This window comes from Anomalospiza imberbis (assembly GCF_031753505.1).
Source record: "Anomalospiza imberbis isolate Cuckoo-Finch-1a 21T00152 chromosome W unlocalized genomic scaffold, ASM3175350v1 scaffold_73, whole genome shotgun sequence".
NCBI lineage: Eukaryota > Metazoa > Chordata > Aves > Passeriformes > Viduidae > Anomalospiza > Anomalospiza imberbis.
The window spans coordinates 253,696-269,687 of record NW_027099339.1 but is presented as its reverse complement, the minus strand read 5'-3'; the positions used below and the strand labels follow the sequence as shown (position 1 = coordinate 269,687).

Sequence of the window (15,992 nt, the reverse complement as noted above, 5' to 3'; positions counted from 1 at the left end):
GATCTATTCCTGAATATTGTTTTATATTTTTCCTAAGTCTGTCTAACCATTCAGTTGGGGTCTCTTCTTTCCCCTGCTGTGTCTCAAAAGCCTTTTTAGCGTTTTGCCCTCGAGGTGCCGCCCCTTTTATTCCCTTGATTATTGTATTGCGATAGTCATTCATTTGTTTCCTCCCCTCCTCACTATTTTGACTCCACCCCGGAGGTTCAGTTGGCATTATGTCTTCTCCAGAGGGCCCCTGTGGATGTTCTTTATTCCAGGCTTTAATGCCTGCAACTCTTATAATTTCCCTTTCTTCCTGAGAAAATAGTATCTTCATTATAGACTGCATTTCTTCCCAGGTATAAACGTTTGGACCTAAAAATTGGTCAAGTTGTTCAGCTGTGCCGATGGGATCCTCTAAAATCCCTTTGATTTCTTTTTTAAAATTTCTGACTTCGGAAGAAGTCAGGGGAGCATTCACAAATCCAATCCCACCCCCTCCTATCGGGACCTCTCTTAGTGGAAATAGACCAATTTCTTTATTCCAATGTTTTTCTGCAGCTTTATTTTCGTGTGGTGAGGAAAAACCAGGAGAAAGCTGCCTCTTAACTGCACCTCTAGTATTTTTATAAGGAGCATCTTCTCGGGACAGGGAGTTTCTTGGAGCCGGAGCTGCGGTTTCCAAGGGAACGGAGCTCTGGGCAGGAAGGGCGGTGTGAGGAGGACATACCATAGAGGCCAGGTCCTCCAGAGGCGGAGCACGGGCGGGGTTTGCTGCCGGAGCTGCTGAAGGGGGAGCATGTCCGGGGGATACCGGATGGGAGTGCGGTCAGCCTCCACGTGGCTCACGGCGGCTGAGCCGGCCGCTCCCGGCAGAGGCAGGGCAGCGGCGGCAGCGCTCAGTGTAGCCGGAACGGGCAAAACCGCGGGGGATGGGGCCGAGAAAACCGCTGCGGGAGAAGCGGCCAGAGACGGGACAGCCGGGACTAACGGGAGCCCGCCGGGGGCGGCCAGCAGACCAGCCGCGGACAAACCGGGCAGGATGGGGGAGGGGGTCGGTCGGGCAGCCGCGAGCAGCGAGGCGGGGGCCGGTACCGAAGCGGCAGGCGGCGAAACAGGGACCGGGAGGGCCGCCGCAGGCAGCGGGACGGGAACCCGCAGAGCCGCCGCCGCGGGCACGGGAACCGGGGCAGGAACACGCGGCGAGCCAGAGCCCGGGGTGGGCGCAGGGACCGGGACAGGCACCGGCACCGGGACCGGCGGAGCTGAGGGGAGCAGCTCGCTGGGACCCGAAACCGGTGCTGGGGCCGCAGGCGGTGCAGGCGCGAATGGGAAGGGAGGAGGTAACATTTCTAAAGGATCCCATTCTTTTTCTTTTCCTCTTTTTTCCTCTTGCTCCCCTCCCTTCTCTTTTCCTCTTTTCTTTTCTTGTTTTGTTTCGGGGATTTCTGATACCTTAAAGATTTTTACTTTCCTAAAATCCCCTGTCCAACACGTGGCATATTCTCTTTCTTCTGAATTAAACGGTTCCTTTGAGTTTACAAATACATTTAAAGCCTGACAAATCCATTTCTCAAAAGAACCATATCTAGGCCAATAAACGTGGTCAGATCTTATTTCCTTTGTTGGCCATTCAGGCATACAAAATTGTATCATCTTTACTTTGTTCTTTTTTTCTTGTACAAGGGTTTTTTTTCCCTGTTGACTAACATAACTCCCAGGGGACTATCTTGGGGTATCTCTGTTGATAATTTCTTACTGGATTTCTGTCCCATTTTTCAAGATTTTATCTACTCACCCCCTGCCTCTGTTCCACCTTCCTCCCCCTACCCAAATACCACTTTTCCCTCGACTACACTCTCAAAAAACTCCTTTTTCTCTCACCACCCCTCAACACAACACACTTTCCTCCAAGGAACTACAACAAAGCTTAAAATAAACAATCTGCATTACGTATACTTTCATTTGTCCCCATTCGCTCAAGTTTATTTTTCACTTACTCACACACACAACAAAACAACCACAACAACAAGGTACCTTTTATTTTTCAACACACCTATTACACCTTTAGGTGTCCCTGGCCAGTCCCGGTGTTCTTGGATACCCCTCAATCTGGCTGAGTTGTTACCAACCCCAGATTCTCTCGGGTGTACCCTCACTCCGGCAAAATTTTACTCAGTCCTGGGTGCTCTCGAAAATTAATATCTCAACCCAGCAGACTTTTATTCAACCCTGGGTGCTCTTGAATATTAATATCTCAACCCAGCAACAACCCTGGGTGTTCTTGAATATTAATCCCTCAACCCAGCCCATTCAATTCAGCCTCCCTGGGGGGGGGATTCTCTCACTCTTTTATCATTCGCTTCGTCTCTGTACTGGCCGCTTTTCTCGCGAAAAAGACGGAAACGCAGCATAGGAGACTACCGCTCTCACTTAGCAGGTCTGGGGTAACCAGCCCGCCTCTCATTCACACACATTCATCCCCCCCTTATCCACCCCATTCACACATTCATCCCAACAAATACTTACCTATCCGTTGTCCTTGGGTCTTTGTTCTTCGTGTACACTTTGGTCTTAGGGGCTAATTACCGCGGTTTAGAAATTCTTTCCCTTTTCTTTGCTTTATTGTCTCTTTTTGTCCATCGGATCGTAACCTGCGGTCTGTGGTCACACCAGGGGAACAGAGCGAGGCTGCCTAATCAGGGCAGGACGCGTCTTCTCACTCTAATTCTCCTACAGCACCCACAGCGAGGTATTAAGAACCATCCTCTGCTACCATTTGTTATAAACGCCAATCACTTGTTTTAAAAATTTATAAAAGTTTACTAAAAATAAAATGGAAAAAAAATAATACAAGTATAGTAATAAAGATTAAACAATTAGAGTTAGGACAATTAAAGAGACAATAACAGCAAAAAGTTACAGCCCGGGCTGGGTACCTCTCTCTGGACAAAAGTGAGCCAGGAGAAGGACCCCGATAAAAAAGAATTCCCTCCTTAAGAGGGGTAACCTGTTGCATACACAAATCACTTCATGAATATGCATATATTTATTTAAAACAAGAAGTTCGTCCGGTACTTGTTGAGGAATTCCTGTTAATCCCAGGCGCCTTGAAGTCTAAGTCGAGTTTGGAGAAGTTCGGTTTTTTGTTGATAAGGAAAGCCATAAATTCCTCTCCTCTGGAAGATTTAGGGGTTTTTGTAATTGTTATCTCTGTGTGAAGAATTTCTTGATTATCTTCTTCTTCTCTTGAGCAAAACGAATACCACACACACATATTTTCTATTTTAACTACTGAAGCTTAATTTCAATTACAAAACTACATTTACTATATTATTAAAATGTTACTACAGCATAACTTTCCAACCTAGCATAATACATATCGTAAATATCTGTGTAGAGCCATACATTCTGCATTTTTCACAGTAAATATCTGCGTAGAGCCATATAATCTGCATTTTTCACAAACAGTATATGTTTAACAATTATTAACTATTTTACAACAGTTTCTAACCTATTTTTGACAGGCTACAGTGTAGCAAAAAATCCAGAGCAGTGGCAAAGAAACGGCGCGGGCCGGGCAGTGGCAGCCCGGCTCCTGAACACAGCAGGGAGAGGCTCCCTGGGAGGGGGAAAGGGCTCGGGACCCTGGGGTTTCTGCTGAGGTACCCGAGCAGATGGTGAGAGTCCTTTTTTTTAGTGAGGTAAGGTATTAATAATGTGAGAAATGATACTCACTTAAAAAAAAATAAAAGGTTTAATAAAACCTTATCAAAAATACAACAGAAAACTGAATAGAGAAAATGTTGCGATGCCGGGATCATAGGATTTTTTCCCATCATGTGCTCACCCACACAATGGAGGTTTCGCCTTTTAACCCTTTAGCCCCTCCCAAAGTTCTGTCCATCGACTTTTTCTTCAATGTCCAGTGGTGGAGTTTGCTTCCTTAAATCTTGATTGGAGGTCAGATGTTGCCATAATAACAAGCTGACACTCCTAAATGTCCCAAACCCAGGCCACCCCCTGATAACAACGCAAGGGGGTAAAACATAACTATAGGTCTATAAAACTTCTCTTAACATATATACATGATATTTGCCTTTTAATTGTGAGTCAACCATCACATTACTCATCACAATAAGGTCCCAGTTCAGTGGCTGCTCTCACGAGCAAAGGCTCACCCACAGCAGAAGAAGCAGGACCAGGCTGGGCTCTGGCGGTGGCAGCAACGAATTCTCCTCTCCTCTCCCCTCCCCCCCCCTCCCCCCCCCCCCCCCCAGTGAGCAGCAATCGTCTGACTCTGAGAGAGCAAGAGAGAGCTAGAAGATGCACCCAACCCCTTCCCTCCTTCCCTCAGCCCAAATCTCCTGCCCTTTCCAGAAGAATGCTGGCTCAGCCAAGATAGTAAAGCCAGCTGCACTCCTCCCCCTTCTCTGTTGTTACTTCTTTTGTTTCTCTTAAGTACCGGTCGTTATTGTTTCTTAGCAACAAAATGGGAGAAAATTCCCTAAGAGAAAGAAACAAAAGGAAAAATCCTAAATCCCAACAACATACTAATTCCAAATCTGATCAATTGCACTGGAATGAGAGAAAACCTTTACTCAACTTTGACCTTTGTCCTGCACAGACCACTTGCTACCTCATTCGAAGGCAGACACGGCAGTGTGCGGTATTGGGTGAAAGCTGAATTGCATAGGCCTTGGCTTCTACCAGTAAAATTAAAGAAGGAATTTACAGTCATTGAACATATAGATATCAACACTCCTTCGTTACTGGTAAGAACTGACAGTACTACTCATTCCTTTTCTTGCATAAAAATAATGAAGTATAATAACTGAAACAACGTCAGCATGTAACTTTACCTAATATTTATTTGCTAGTTTAAGTACAGCTCTTCTTTTAAGTATTATATCAGTTTAACAACTCTTTAACTGCTGGTATTTTGAAGGCTAAGTTATCCTGTACTTGGAGATGCTTGATCTTTACAAGACGTAAAATGCATTTGTCGGTCTAAACTGATACTATCAAATTGTAGACTCTCAGTAAGGAAGAAAATTTGGTGAACTGGTCCTCTTAAGTTATAAATAAAGAATAATTCATGAAGGAACAATGCAATGCTTAATATTTTAGTGAGGGACTGCTAACTTAAAAATGCAAAGTAAAAAATTTACTGTAGTGCACAATTGATAATTTCCATATGGATAGTTTTCTACTGATGGGGAGGAAATGGTCGCAATTCTGTATAATCCTTTTGTGAAATATAATTTTAATAAAATAACTATTATCACAACTGCTCTCAGTGAGGATTTGACTTCAGTCTGGCCTAAAAATCCTTTATTTTATCCCCTTCTCAAATTTTAATCTAGAAGGGAAAGAAAATCAGAAGACCATTGAAACAGATTTCTTGTGTGTATGGGTGAAAAATCAGCTTGCAAAGGGACCTTGTGTTGCCCTGATTTTTAAAAGTACTAAGTTTCCTTTTATAGTTCTTTTGAAAGTTTTAAAGTTCGCATAAAACTTCTTTAGCCTTCTGATAATGTTTACATATTTGAGAGTCAGAGTTCCCACACAATTTCACATATAAATAAAATAGTTTACATATTTCTCTGTAGGTGGAGAGAAATGATTGATTGATCTTCAGACCAGTGTGGTTGGAGAGGTGGTAATTCCATCCTCCAATCCACGGTCACCTTTGGTATTCTATAAATACCAGATGTTTGAATAAAACAGTCTTTTTCTCTTTTGAACTTACCAAGCTTCTGTGTACTCATTTTGTGTCCAATAGAGACAACCTTGTAAAAACTCCATGAAAATCGAAGGTCTCTCATTTGACTTTAGTGGGCTTTGGATCAAGCCCTAAATCCTGGTGTTGTGTAAAATAAGTCTTTTTAACATAGATGAAACAGGATTATTCAGAAACTGAGGAAATAACCGAGTAAAGATTACAGTAGTTTAGCTTAGTTATTTTGCTTTGGAAATGCAGCATAATGGGAAGTGTGAAGATGTTCTAATTTGCTGTTAGTTAAATGAAAAGCTCTGCAGCATTATGTTGGGATGTGTAGGCTATGAAGCCTTTTGTTTTAAGCTGTACAGTATTTTCTTTTAGTATTGTTTTAATTGTGGCTGTAGGATGGAGGATCGCAGAAAAAGCAATATGAATACACCAGTGGAATTAGGACAAGCATTGTATCTGTATAATGTTGTTTAAACTGCTTGAGACTTTTCCTATGAAAGCAGCTTTGTTTATCAAAATATGTAATAATAAACGCATTATGAAAATTATTATTTTCCTGTGTTGGTTTAAATACCCGAAGAGATTCATGGAGCTCCTAATTTGATGGACAATACTTTTCTTCTTTTTGCAGTCACCCCAAGCAGGCACAAAAGAAAAGACTCTATGTTGTTGGCTTTGTACCTCAGGCCCAATATCTTTAAGTGCCAAAATTGAAAGAAAGGGCTACACCCCAGGTATGTGATCCTATAATCAATTCTGTGTGGTTTTCCTTCCTTTTTAAAGCTGGAGTCTGTACTACTGTTTTTACATAAATGAAACATTAAGGATATTTGTACCACATCAGTCTGCATTTAACAATCTTCTCTGCATACCCTGTTAACTGAGACAGTGCTACTTGTATCTCTAGATGGTTCAATGACCTCATCTGTTAGACTGGCATGTTTTGGGTGTTAGACTGGTATTTTTTTGAATGTGTTGTTTTCTTTTTCCTTTTAGAACAGCTCATGGGGATCTTGTTTCTATTAGCATCAGTGAATGTTTTTTTTTTCAGGTAGAGCAGTGATAGCAGCATTGTTATAACAGTTTAAAGAATGTAAAAGTTTGCTCAAGCTGCCTTGTAAATGTAAAGAGAAATTGAAATTCTGGTGTGTTTTGTTGAGTTTTTTTGTTTGCTTTTTTTTTTTTCCTTTTTGTTTCAGGTGAATCAATTCAGATCTTTGCTGAGATTGAGAATTGCTCTTCCCGTATGGTGGTGCCAAAGGCAACCATTTACCAAACGCAGGCATTCTATGCCAAAGGGAAAATGAAGGAAGTCAGACAGCTTGTTGCCAACCTCCGTGGGGAATCCTTGTCATCTGGCAAAACAGAAACCTGGAATGGCAAACAGTTGAAAATTCCACCTGTTTCCCCTTCAATCCTTGACTGTAGTATAATCCGTGTGGAGTATTCACTGATGGTATGTTGGGCAGTCTGTTTCACTCGTGAGAATGAGTAGCTTCCAACATGCCATACAAATTTCTAGCACAGCATTTTGTGATGATTAGTTATGAAAGAAATACATGTTCTGGTATTAGTGTCATGACAGGTGGTCTGGTAAGTAAATTTAGTTTAAATCATGCAAGTTCTTAAAGCAGCTGTCTGTCAACTAAGCAAGCATTTAATGAGCAAACTGTATTTCCATGTGAGGGCTCATGTTAAGACTCTTCTTAACTTGAAGAGCTCATGTCTCCATAGGGGCATGGACCCTAAAAGGGGCTATTAGAAACAAGCTCCTCATGAAAACTTTCATAGAAAGATAACTTAGACTAATACTTATGAAATGATGATAAACCCCCTCATTTTAATAATATACTTGTTTCATTTTTCTTCAGGTATATGTTGATATTCCAGGAGCTGTGGATTTGTTCCTTAACTTACCACTGGTCATTGGTACCATTCCTCTACATCCATTTGGTAGCAGAACATCAAGCGTAAGCAGCCAGGGTAGCATGAACATGAATTGGCTTGGTCTGACTCTGCCTGAAAGACTGGAAGGTAACATGATAATACAAATCCCAATCAATTTGCTACTCTCTTGATTTTTGTCTGGTTTATTAATTGCAGTCTTGTTAACAGAGTCAAATTACATCCTTTTATAATAAAGCCCACAGGAAATCCATTGTGGATGTTTTCTTGCCACCTGCTTGTTCTGTGTAGAGCAAGAAATTTTTTTTCCCTTTCCTGCCTTTCTGTCTCTAGGACAGGCAGTGAAATCTGGCTTCTTTGGAAAGTAGCAGAAATAAAAGCACAGGATACCATTGTATCTGTGCATAACTTCATTGCTTCCACTTCCAGTATCTCAATTGCATCCTTGGTTACAAAACATTGCGACTCATAATAGCAGTTTCTGGGCTTTCTCATCAGCCTGAGTAGCCAAGGCTTTGTGAAAAGATAATATTCTTTTCTATAGGAGATTTCTCATGGCCAAATAAATTATGTATTTCCTTCCTTCTCTTTTTGCATATCTAATATCTTGCTTTTTTTAAGTGCAAATCCCAGACCTGGAGACTTCTGGAGTACAGAGGACTGCAATATTCTGTCATTTCTACCTGTACAGAGAATAAATTATCTTTGGTCTGATTTAAATTTTAAGGGCATAATTCAGCCACAATAAACAATGGTCAGCCTGTCTTTGAACATAAGCTTAATATCAGAATAAAACAAAATAGTCTCCCTTTTTTGTCTAACAATTTTTAAGCCATTGTTTATCTGCTGGTGAATCTTTCAGTGGTTGAAGTTTAATATTTATCATGTTGTATATTTTGTCATGCATAAGAACTTGCTGTTTGAACTGTATGTACTTTCTCCCTCCAGCACCTCCTAGCTATGCAGAAGTGGTCACAGAGGAAAACAGACAGTCTGGCCTTGCACCTGTAGCTGCTTTTGATGATTTTCAGAGAGCACTGCAAGGACCATTATTTGCATACATCCAGGAGTTTCGTTTTCTGCCTCCTCCCCTATATTCAGAAGTAGGTATATCTGTCAGACTTTGATGATTTATATATTGTTTGTGGCTGATTTTTTTTTTTTTTGTCTAATGGAATAAGTTTAGAAACCTGTTTCTCCTTCCTAAAATTGAAAGAAACCATTAAAATTATGAACATGGAATAAGCTGGTTTTGAGGAGGATTTTTGTTTGTTTGCAAGATGCAGATGAATTGCATCATGAGTTTTCCATGCCTGTTTTACAGCATGGGTTACCCTTTTTATAATTTTTTAAATTTTATTTTTTACGTGAACTCTGCAACCTTAAATTTAAAAGATGCTCCATGAGGTGCCTTGGCTTCTCCATCATGCTATTTCCTGGAGCTGCCGACCGGGCAGGTAATTCTTTTTGGCAGCACTCTTCCATAGTCTAATATTTTCTGGAAATTTTCAGTGTTGTTTGCCATTTTAGAAACATAATTTTTAAAAATTTGTGTATTAAAAATAAGGTTTCAACTCTTTCACCTCTGCTGCTTCCTAACATTTTATAGCAACCACTAATCTGTTTTGCCTGCATGTGTGTTTAAATTCTGTAAATGTAGGCCTTTCATAAGTTTCATGTAGAAAAGCGATGTATTGGTATTAATTTATTACTTAAATTTTCTGAAGTACACAGTTCTTCAACACTTTTGGCCTTCCCAGAACCAAAAATGCAGCCACTGAATAACCATGAATGAGATGCAAATTTCAAAGCTTTTCATGTTGTTTTTTTTCTTCATTTTCAAGAAAAATAAGTGATATAGGACAAATGAAAAAAAAATGTCCTCTGGCCAAATTTTGTCTGAATTGATCCACTTTAGGAAAATAGCATTATGTAGCATGACATCCCCCCCCCCCCGGCTTGAAATGCAAAAACAAAGGTCTATATGAAGTTAACTGATTCAATGTTGTCTAAAAGATGCAATGTACGTGTAAACTATTCTTACATCTAGTTTTTGAGAGCTAAGTTAGCAGGCTTGTACCCTTTATTTCTCCTGTAGAGAGGAAGAAAAGGTAAAGTTTAGAACACATGAAGTTTTTGAAACACCCCTTAAGATATTTGAGTATTAACTACTTTAATTTAAAAGTAGAATGATTTTTTTATTTATAAATTTCTGTCTTTTCAAGAAAAACTTCTTTGCTTCTCTCAAGTAAATATTTCTTGAATTATGTTTCCAGTGATATGTCATCATCTTTTTTGTATATATCAGATAATTCAAAAGACTTCTGTGTGAGTAAAGAAGAAAACAAATTTTATAGCAGTTATTCATGCTTATCCTTAAATTGCCATCAACCTGTAGTTTAAAGTCTTCCACTGGATCTAATATTTCTATTACTGTTTATCTAAAGTTTTGTCTAACTAGAAGTTTTTCAGTTATTTCAATAACCCTTGGACTGGAAATGCCACATATCATTATAATTGTTTTAAACTTGTGAATTTTGATTTTTATTCCTAGCAATTGATGTTGAAATGCACTGAGTTGTCATGGCTTTTATTTTTGGTTTTTTGGGTTTTTTTTTGTTCTGGGTTTATTTGGTCGATTGTTTGGTTGGGTTTTTTTGTTGTCGTTTTGGGGTTATTTCTTTTTCTTTTGGTTAGATTGATCCAAACCCAAATCAGCCCACAGATGCGATACTGTCTTGCCCCTCTCGTTGAAGGAATCCATAAAAAGCTGTCTTGACTTGGGTTTTGAATCACACTTTCTGTGTTGAAGATCAAGGTGTCATAGTGGAGACTTGCTTTTAAAGGAAATGGTATTGCTCTTGCCTGTATGGTGAACAAATGAAAAGAACCCGTGATCATGCTTTGACACCTACAGCACAACATAGGGCTGCTCCACGTGCTTGAAAACCTGCGTCCCCCTCCATTAAATAGTGGCACATACTAGGAGCAGCCTTATTAGCATGCAGTCAGGTGTTTCAAAACACTCAAACCATGTTGTAATGTTGTAAGAGAGGAATGGCTGCTTTTTATGATTCTATGAAAATTTGCACATGCTTATTACTTATACAATTAAGTGTTACTACAACTTATTCTCATTTGTGATGGACTGCTGTTACCAACCCCTCCCCAATTGTTTGTGATCTGCACAACAAGGAACAAAAGACAGCTTTACCAAAAAAAAAAAAAAGAAAAAAAAGAAAAAAAATTATGAAGGCTGACAAATGCCTTGACTTTTTCTTTTCTTTTAATTTGATGTAGCCTGGACTTTGCCTGCATATGCACATGCTCAGAATTGTCCTAGTAGGCTGATCCTGTATCACCTCTTCAGCTTGGATCCTATTGTGGATTTATTTACAAGAATTACATGCCTTCAAAGTCAATCCTTGCTGTATGTTTTGCAGTCAACTGTAGTAGACAAGCAACAGATAGGTGGGGGAAGAGAGAACAGAAGGAAACTAATGAGATGTAATCAAGATTGTATACCTTCTTGATTTCTTAAAATAATTTGTTGCCTTTCTGCTTTTATTGCAAAGCAGTGTTTTGTTACAGACTACCTAAAGATCACTTAATCTCAGGTGAATTCATCACTTGCCAAACTGCTAGAATGCTATTTGTTTTATGTTGCACTGTTATTTATGTTTGTGTTTTGGTTTTGTTCTTTGAGGGGGATTTTGAACAGGGACATGCGCAAAACTTACAAAGTGAAAGCAGCACCAGCAGACACTAGCAAAGTGTGAAAAGAAAGCGTGAAAAGGGGATAATCATATACTATCCAGGGTTCACGGACAGAGATAATCTTAACTATTAGGGATGGGAAGGAGAAGGTTTGTTGGTTGGTTTGTGTTTGGTTTTATTTAAATAATATGTAGTTCCCTAATCATCAAAAATTATATATAAAATGAGTCTCCAGTAGAAAGTGTATTTCAGATCGCAAGAAAAAATTGAGCTATGGCAACTAAGCAGCAGCTCAATTTGCCCATTTGGTATTATCTTCAGGGTTTATGATACTCTGTCACAGAATCATAGAACACCAGATTGGAAGGGAGCTCAAGGATTATCTGGTCCAACCTTTCTTGGCAAAAGCATGGTCTAGGCAAGATGCCCTAGTACACCTAAAAAGTGTCTAATGTTGGGGAATCTGCCACTTCCCCAGGGAGATTATTCCAATGGCTAATTGTTCTCATTGTGAAAAATTTTTCTCTCGTGTCCAATTGGAATCTTCTGAGGAGTAACTTGTACCTATTATCCCTTGTCTTTTCCATGTGACTCCTTGTAAAAAGGAAGTCTCCATCTTCTTCGTAGCCACCCTTTAAATACTGGAACATGGTGTGCCGCTGTGCCCACCCTGAAGCCCCCTGGCTTCGCCTGCCTGGCAGAGGCATGGTCAGCTGCGGGGGACACTCCCCTGTGTTTCGAGGAGAGTTGGGGAGTGGCTAAGACAGAGCGCTATGCTGTCTGCCTTGTGTGGAGGAGAGGCGATGTCCGAGGAGGCAATAAGGGAGTCGACTCAAGGCTGGGGAAAAAGTCTCAGGTTTAATCCGAGCTCCGAAGAGATTCGAAGGCCAGAGCATCCAACAGCCGAAAGCGCCCTCAAGGCTTTCGCAACAGCTCAAATACCGGGGCGATAACCAGGGGGAAGGGACGCCCATTCACCAATGGGGGGATTTGGGGGAGTGGAAGGTGGAAGGATAGACAGATACATAAACCAATGGGGAAAGTTCAAGGGAGGGACCCCTGGCCCTCCTCCACTCACTCGATGCCCAAGGTGGAAGATTCTGGGAGAGTGAGATGAGGAGCTGAGTGATGGACAGGGTGCCAGGGAGGGGACAGGGGAGTGACTGAGCATTTTCAGGGAGACTGGCACCGAGGGAAAGGTGGGAAAGCTCAGGGTGGAACCATTGGGAGAAAATGGGGGGTAAAGGGGCAAACCATTACAGAACTGTTACAGAAATATAAAAACAAAATACAACAATGGTGATAAGGTCTCCCCTTAGCCTTCTTTTCTCAAGGCTGAACAAACTCAGTTCTCTCAGCCTTTCTTCACATGGCACCTTACCAGTCCCTGAATCATCTTTGTGGCCCTTCTCTGGACCCTCTCCAGCCTGCCCACATCTTCTTTTTTATATCAGGGACCAAAAGTGAACACAGTATTCCAAGTGTGGACTGACAAGGCACTGAGTAGAGTGGGATAATGACTTCTTTCTCTCTGCTGATGGTGCCCTTGTCTATGCAACCCAGCATCCTATTGGCTCTCTGCCACAGTAGCTCACTGTTCACTCATATTCAGCTTGTTGTCCACCAGGATCCCTAGGGCCCTTTCCACAGAACATCTCCCCAGAGGGATAGACCCCAGCCTATGCTGCATTCCTGGATGATGTTTTCCAGATGCAAGATGTTTGTCTTTGTTGAACTTCATAAGGTTCTTGTTAGCCCACTCTTCCAGCCTATCCAGGTCTTCCTGCAGGGTGGATCTTTCTTCCAAAGTGTCTGCTTCCCTACTCAGCTTGGTATCATCAGCACACTTTATTGGGGTGCATTTGATTCCACCATCCAGATTACTTACGAAGATATTAAACAGCATTGGGGCCCAATATTGATCCCTGGGGGACCGCACTTGTGACAGATTTCCAGTTTGAAAAGGAACTATTTACCACCACCTTCTAGGTGTGGCCTATCAGCCAGTTCCCCACCCACTGCACAGACCACTTGTCTAGACCATAACACAATAGTCTCTGTAGGAGGAGGCTGTGGGAAACAGCATCAAAAACCTTGGAGAAATCCATGTAGACAATGTCCACTGCTTGCCCCACATAACCAAGCCAGTTACTTAGTCATAGAAGGTGATCAGGTTTGTTAAGCATAATTTGCCCTTGGTGAGTCCATGCTGGCTTTTCCCAATCCCATGCTTCATTTGACTTCTAATAGCCCCAAGGAAGATTTGTTCAATAACTTTCTCATAGACTGAATAAGACTGATGGACCTATAATCTCCGTGATCATCTTTTAATCCTTTCTTGTAGATAGGGGTGATATTAGCCTTCTTCCAATCTCCTGGGCAGTCCCCCGATCTCTGTGACTCAAAGGTTATGGAGAGCAAGCAGCCTTGCAATGATGTCAGCCAACTCTCTTAACACCCTTGGGTGAACAGTGTTAGGGTCCATCGATTTGTTGGGGTCAAGCTCCTGTAACAGTTCACATGTCAACTCAACTCTTTCTTCATCTACAGTAGGTCTGTGTTTCCATTAACCTTGATTTTTGTTCCCAAGGCCTGGGGCCCAACAGTGCTGGGTGAAGAAGACAGAGGAGAAGAAAGTGTTGAGAACCTTGAGCCTTTTCAGCATTGCTGATGACTAATTCATCTCTCCTGTTTAACATCAGGTCCATATTTCCCTTCTGTTTCTTACTATTTACATACACAAAGAACCCTTTCTTTGGATTTTTGACATCTCTGGACAATTTCAATTTGGGCTGAACTTTTGCTTTTCTAACTGCTTCTCTGCATGCCCTGGCATTGCCTTTGTAGTATTCAATAGATATTTGTCTGCTTTTCCATCTCTGGTATGCGTCTCTTGGTTTTGAGCAGACACAGAGACTTGCAGTTAAACTAGGGGGTCTCTTTCTCTGCCTATTTATTTTACCTTTAGAAGCGATGAATTGCTTTTGTGCTTCTAGGAAAGCGTTCTTGGAAATACTCCCAGCACTCACTAGCACCTTTATCCTCTGTGGAAGCTTCCAATGGAATCCCTTCCAACTGAGCTCTGAGCAAGCTGAAGTTTGCTCTTCTAAAATCTAAAACCTTTGTCTTAATACTAACCTTTAGCGTGCTCAGCTGGCTCTCCAATTCCACAATATTGTGATCACTGCAGCCAAGGTTATCACTAACGGATATTACAAAGCAGATTTTCTTGGTTTGTGAGAAGCAAGTCCAGCAGTGCCTCATTTCTGTTTGGCACATCTTGACGTTTGTATTAGGAAGCAGTCCTCTACGTATTCCAGGAACCTGATGGCTGAAATATGAGCTGCTGTATTGTTCTTCCAACAAATGTCTGGGTAGTTGAAGTCATCCATGAGAACCAGGTTCTGTTGACCTGAAGCTTGTTTAAGTGACCCAAATATTGCTCCATTGGCCTTATCATCTTGGTTTGGAGGTTGGTAGACTGAAACTATTATAAAACTGAGCCAGAGTATCAGTGTTACCAATCATACTCAAATTAGTTTGCTGAGAATTGCTCTGATTGCTCCTGGGCTAGTCCTGAGAGCTTTAAAACAAACAATTTATAACAAAAATTTTCCATTTTAGGGCCAGTTCTCTTCAACATCTTCATAAACGACTTGGATGCAGGACTCGAAGGTATACTAAGTTTGCTGATGATAATAAAATGGGAAGAGCTGTTGACTCCCTCAAAGGCAGAGAGGCCCTGCAGAGAGACCTTGACAAATGAGAGGGCTGAGCAATCACCCACCGTATGAAGTTCAACAAAGGCAAGTGCCAGATTCTGCACCTGGGATGAGGCAACCCTGGATGTATGGACAGACTGGGGAACAAGAGGCTGGAGAGCAACTCTGCAGAAAGGGAACTGGGGGTCTTGGTCAATGCCAAGTTAAATATGAGTCAGCAGTGCCCGGGCAGCCAGGAGGACCAACCGTGTCCTGGGGTGCATCAGGCACAACATTGTCAACCAGTCAAGGGAGATGCTTGTCCCGCTCTGCTCCACACTGGTGCGGTCTCACCTTGAGTCCTGGGGGCAGTTCTGGGTGCCACAATATAAGAAGGATATAAATCTATTAGAGAGCATCCAAAGGAGGACTGCAAAGATAGTGAAAGGTCTAGAGGGGAAGCCTTATGAGGAGTGGCTGAGGTCACTTGGTTTGTTCAGCCTGGAAAAGAGGAGACTGAAGGGAGACCTCATTGCAGTCTACTAAAGCAGGGACCAAAAATAAAGAGGTGAGCTGGACAGGAACAAACGCAGATCTGAACCAATGTGGCCAATCATACGTTCTCCCTTTATTGTTTACAAACAGTAGATTTTATACACTTCCAGATAGTTTACAATCATGAGCACACTCTCATTGGCAAGCAAACATTGTTTGTTCCTGTCTTAAGGTGGCTAAAGTTTCACACTGCAGACCTATACCAATTCACACCTAGATAGCTCAGTACATTGTGTTATACCTTAGCATAATTTCTGACTGCGCCACAAACTTATTCTTAACTGCGCCACAGGATTCAAGGCCTCACCGAGGCCCACATCTGAGGCCTAGGCTGGGGTAGCTCAACCTTCACTCCAAACATATAAATCATGAACATACAGCTTGTGACCTCTTTCTCT

At 41.6% G+C, this 15,992-nt stretch overlaps 1 protein-coding gene across 2 annotated transcripts in view; it reads left to right on the top strand.

The window, feature by feature from the left end:
• The window catches only part of LOC137465624 (arrestin domain-containing protein 3-like), a 108,550-nt gene extending 92,937 nt beyond the window's left edge, over positions 1–15,613 (top strand). The window contains exons 3-8 of one of the 2 annotated variants that reach the window (XM_068177702.1): positions 4,610–4,757; positions 6,348–6,450; positions 6,916–7,172; positions 7,588–7,750; positions 8,570–8,724; positions 14,963–15,613. In XM_068177702.1, the coding sequence (XP_068033803.1) occupies positions 4,610–4,757; positions 6,348–6,450; positions 6,916–7,172; positions 7,588–7,750; positions 8,570–8,724; positions 14,963–14,989 (853 nt within the window). In that variant the 3' untranslated portion in view covers positions 14,990–15,613. Of the gene's footprint in view, positions 1–4,609; positions 4,758–6,347; positions 6,451–6,915; positions 7,173–7,587; positions 7,751–8,569; positions 8,725–10,318; positions 12,523–14,962 lie in introns of those variants that run through there. The other variant, XM_068177701.1, reaches the window with a different exon arrangement.
• Positions 15,614–15,992: the final 379 nt, after the last annotated feature.